Source organism: Chrysochloris asiatica, unplaced genomic scaffold, assembly GCF_000296735.1.
Source record: "Chrysochloris asiatica unplaced genomic scaffold, ChrAsi1.0 scaffold00440, whole genome shotgun sequence".
Lineage (NCBI taxonomy): Eukaryota > Metazoa > Chordata > Mammalia > Afrosoricida > Chrysochloridae > Chrysochloris > Chrysochloris asiatica.
Genome location: NW_006408958.1, coordinates 847,936 through 851,976, shown reverse-complemented (window position 1 = coordinate 851,976; position 4,041 = coordinate 847,936). Strand labels below are relative to the sequence as shown.

Genomic DNA, 4,041 nt, shown 5'->3' with positions numbered 1-4,041 from the left:
GAAAGAAAATATAGGCAGAATCTCCAGGCTCCTATCTGCTGGGCAAAGTTATTAAGAAGCTCCTCTGGAAAAGTTAAATAGTAACAAAAGAAGGGTATGAAAATACATGAAATACAAAGTTGGGCCATCTTATTTTTTTTAAATCATACCTCTCTCCATATTATATACATGGTATCAAAACTAACTGATTCCTCAAAATAGAAAGGACAGTGACACAAGGGGGTTTTTAAAACACAAACACAGAAACTATTTGAATTCCCCTCATATTTTTATGCCTCAAAGGGTACTGATTTAACAGGAGATCCAGAACACTGGTTGTGTTTTCAGCCAAGTAAAAGGAATGACCACTCTTACAGACCTTTTTCAGGCAGAGAAACTTTCCATGTTACAGGGCTCCTTGTTGCTGCTGTTAAGTACTGTCGAGTCGCTTCTGACTCATAGTGACCCAGTACAGGGTTTCCAAGGAGTGACTGGTAGGTTTTATTTTTAAATATCACAAAAAAAACATCTTTTAAATAAGAGCTAACAGTCAAATGGGAATTGCCAAGTCACACATCAAATCGTTTAGAAATTATTTTGCTTCTCTTTATTGCTGTTGTTGCTGGTAGGACTCTGCTTCTCTTTAGGCTACTGAAAACATCCACCACAGTCCACATGACAGTAAGCATTAAGGGTGTGCACTATGGTGCTGCCCCTTAGTCCCTCTGCTGCACTGGCCATGAAATGCAAGATAAAAAAGTGAAAGTACAAAAGCAATCACCCTGAGAGATTCTAGGGAGCCCTTGGGAATGCAGGGTGCACTGCTCTACTGGCTCTCTACAACACAGGCTTCATGCAACAAGGCAGACTCAAAAACTACCATAGAAAGAAGCTGACAGCCTGTCACTGTAATTAACGTCTTCATGAATCCCAGAAGTGAAGACAAAATGGAGCAAATGAACGCTGGCTGGAAATGAGGAACTCTAAACGCTGTACTAAGCTCTGCTACTAACTCACTGGCTCTGACCCCAAGCAACTCCACGCCCCTCTGTGGTATTTCAGCTTCCTATACGATTACAGTGATCAGTCTCTTGAGATCCCTGCTAACCTTTGAGGGCTGCTAGCTTCTTTTCTCCTCTATTATTTTCTTCAAGTTTTAATGAATAAAAGCATTAAAAAGCAGAGGGATGTAGGTAGAGTCAGGTCTTTGGGGAACCTCGGAATCTTCTAGAACCACTTGGGAATGTTATAGTTCTTCACACAAATGATATTCATTAAATCATATTGTAAACTAGAAAGTTTATACACATGTGACATGTGCTACACTGGTCCTACAGTATACTGTATCAATACTAAGCAAAAACAAATAAACCCACTGCCACTGAGTGGATTCCAACTAAGAGCAACATTGTGAAAGGTTTCTGAGGCTGTCTATCTTTATGGAAACAGCAAGCCTCATATTTTTCTCATGAACACCTGGTTGGTAGGTTTGAACTACCAACCCTATAGTTAGCAGTCCAGTACTCCTCCTACAGTGTCACCAACTCTAGAGTACCAAGAAGTGACCTTTGGTGGGGAGTGAATGGAATCCTTCCTGTCTCCTGCCCAGCTAGGAAAACCTTTAGTCTATGCTGAGACATCAAAAAAGAAGCAAGTGGTTCCAGCCCACACACTCAAATATGGCTACAAAGACTAGGTACAAATAGAACTGAACACAGGTACGCCCACTGAATAGAACCAAACCCCAGTCTGCTTCAGCTTGCATTCAAATTAGACATTTGTATCATCTGGTTATTTACAGCTATTTAAAAATCAGATTCTATTACAGGCATGTTCAGAAGTTTCCATTTTTAATTCTTGAACACTCGAGGTAAGTCTTATAAACCAAAATTCTGAGAAAAACCAAAAGCATGTCCATTATAAACTAAAAAACAGGGCTTCTGAGAAATTAAGAGTTAGAATGTAACAAACTGATAAAAGTACGACACTGTGCCTCCTTTGGTAAAAATCACCACTGATATGTTTATTATAAAGTACTTGGGCAACATAAAACTAACAAGGGCTTATTACTCTAGGGCAGGAGAAGGGAGAGCCTCACTGAGTAAGAAAGAGAGGTTAGCAGAATGGATCTTCTAAGGCAGGCACCTATCATTTATTGGACTCAGCTTGTATCAGCTTTCCTTGTCTATAATGTTTTGGCTCCACACAGTATACTCCAAGGAGAGACAGAGAGACAGACAGACACACACACAAAGGGAGCAGGCACAAAAGATACCACTAGTTTTCAAATAACAGGAAATAAGAAGCTAGCATCTACCAGGAACTAATATAATGCTTAAAGGAGTCAGGGGAAAATGGGCCAAAGGTCTGCTTACCTAGAATTGTGAGCCCCTGCCTACCAAGCTTTGAAAGAGCTCTGGTAGCATAGTGGTTATGAGTCGGGCTGCTAACCTCAAGGTCAGCAATTTAAAACTACCAGCGGTTCCACGGGAGAAAGACGAGGCTTTCTGCTCCCGTAATTACAGCCTCAGAAACCCTGTGCAAGGTTGCTATGAGTCAGAACCGACTCCATGGTACATAACCCTAACCACCAAGCTTAGAACCAAAAGTAGAATTAGTCAAAGCATTTAACTGGCTAACATGACTTGCTGTTATTGATGGTAAGTGCTTGTTAAGTGCTGGTTCCAACTCAAAGCAACCCTGTACAGGATTTCCAAGGAACGGCTGGTGAGCTTGAACTACCAACCCTGAGGTTCAAACTGACCTTACAGCACATGAACCCACAGAAGCACACCAGGTCAAACGGAACAGAGAGATGCACCTCCAGGGTCCCGGAACCACAGAAAAGGAATTCCAAGGGAGTGGAAGCAATGAATATAAAGCCAATTGATAGTAGTCAGATACTCAAATTTAGGTTTGGAATACAGAAAAACATTTTTCATTCTGAAGTTTAGAGGTAAATAAGGATTCAGGAGGAAAAAAGTTTACTGTAGGACAAATGTAGCACATGTGACATTTGTATAAACTTTCTAGTTTACAGTATGATTTAGTGAATATTGTTTGTGTGAATGACTATAATATTCCCAAGCAGGTTCTAGAAGGTTCCAAGGTTCCCCCAAAGACCTGACTCTACCTTCATCCCTCTTCTTTTTGATGCTTTTTTTTTTTTCATTAAACTTGAAAAAGAGAATAGAGGAGTAAAGAAGAAAGAAGTTAGGAGCCCTTAAAGGTTAACACCAGCTAAAAACTCACTAGGCACTAGATGAGATTTAAAATAGACCTCTTCACACTGAAAACATGTTTGACACTTTTTATTAAGGGTACTTTATTATTATTACTATTAATAGTTTCTTGTTGAAACTAAGAATAAAAATGGGAGTGGGGGGTCTCCAAACGTAGCTAAAGGAAAGAAAATCTAAAACTATGCCCTTGCAGCTAGGTTTTAAATTAGCACAACTAGAGCAAATCCAAGAGGGACGCAAACAGGCCAGCCAATAGTCCTGTTACAAATGACTCTCTACAACTCCACACACTTTACTTACCTATCTCACGCTTTCTCTCATTGGTTGTACAATCATGGAAAAACTCTGTCATCAGACTTTCCAATGCCCTGAGGGAGGCTTCTTCAGATGCCTAACAAAGAAAATTGGAAAAATTCAATAAATTGAATATAGTTCTTCAGTTCCCTCCAGGATACACTCAAAAACAACAGCAATTTACTTCCTCAAACTATGTTCAAATACATGGTGTAAACCAGAAAGCTGAAGGGAAGTTCCCAGTTAGTTTAAAGCTCAAAGTTTTATTATACTCTATAAAGTCCTGGTATGGTGCACTGAACTGCCAACCACAGGTCACAGGTTCAAAACCACCAACCACTCCTCAGAAACCCTATGCTGGAGCTGGAGTTGGAACTGACTCAATGGCACTTAACAACAACAATAAATTCATGTTCCTGGGCAGGTGATTTTCAATTAATTATATGCTAAATAATTCAGATTCTATCTGAAAACACGTTGAACACAAATTAACACTCCCTGGTCCTGCCTAAAGGAGCCCTGGGTG

At 40.0% G+C, this 4,041-nt stretch overlaps 1 protein-coding gene across 1 annotated transcript in view; it reads right to left on the bottom strand.

Moving 5' to 3' along the window:
• XPO6 (exportin 6) overlaps positions 1-3,606 on the bottom strand; it is a 124,102-nt gene extending 120,496 nt beyond the window's left edge. Inside the window, exons 1-2 of the mRNA XM_006877057.1 lie at positions 3,522-3,606; positions 1-64 (exon numbers count right to left, since the gene is read on the bottom strand). The exon at positions 1-64 is cut by the window's left edge and continues 17 nt beyond it. Of these exons, the coding sequence (XP_006877119.1) occupies positions 1-64; positions 3,522-3,573 (116 nt within the window). The 5' untranslated portion in view covers positions 3,574-3,606. The remainder of the gene's footprint in view (positions 65-3,521) is intronic.
• Between the last annotated feature and the right edge of the window lie 435 nt (positions 3,607-4,041).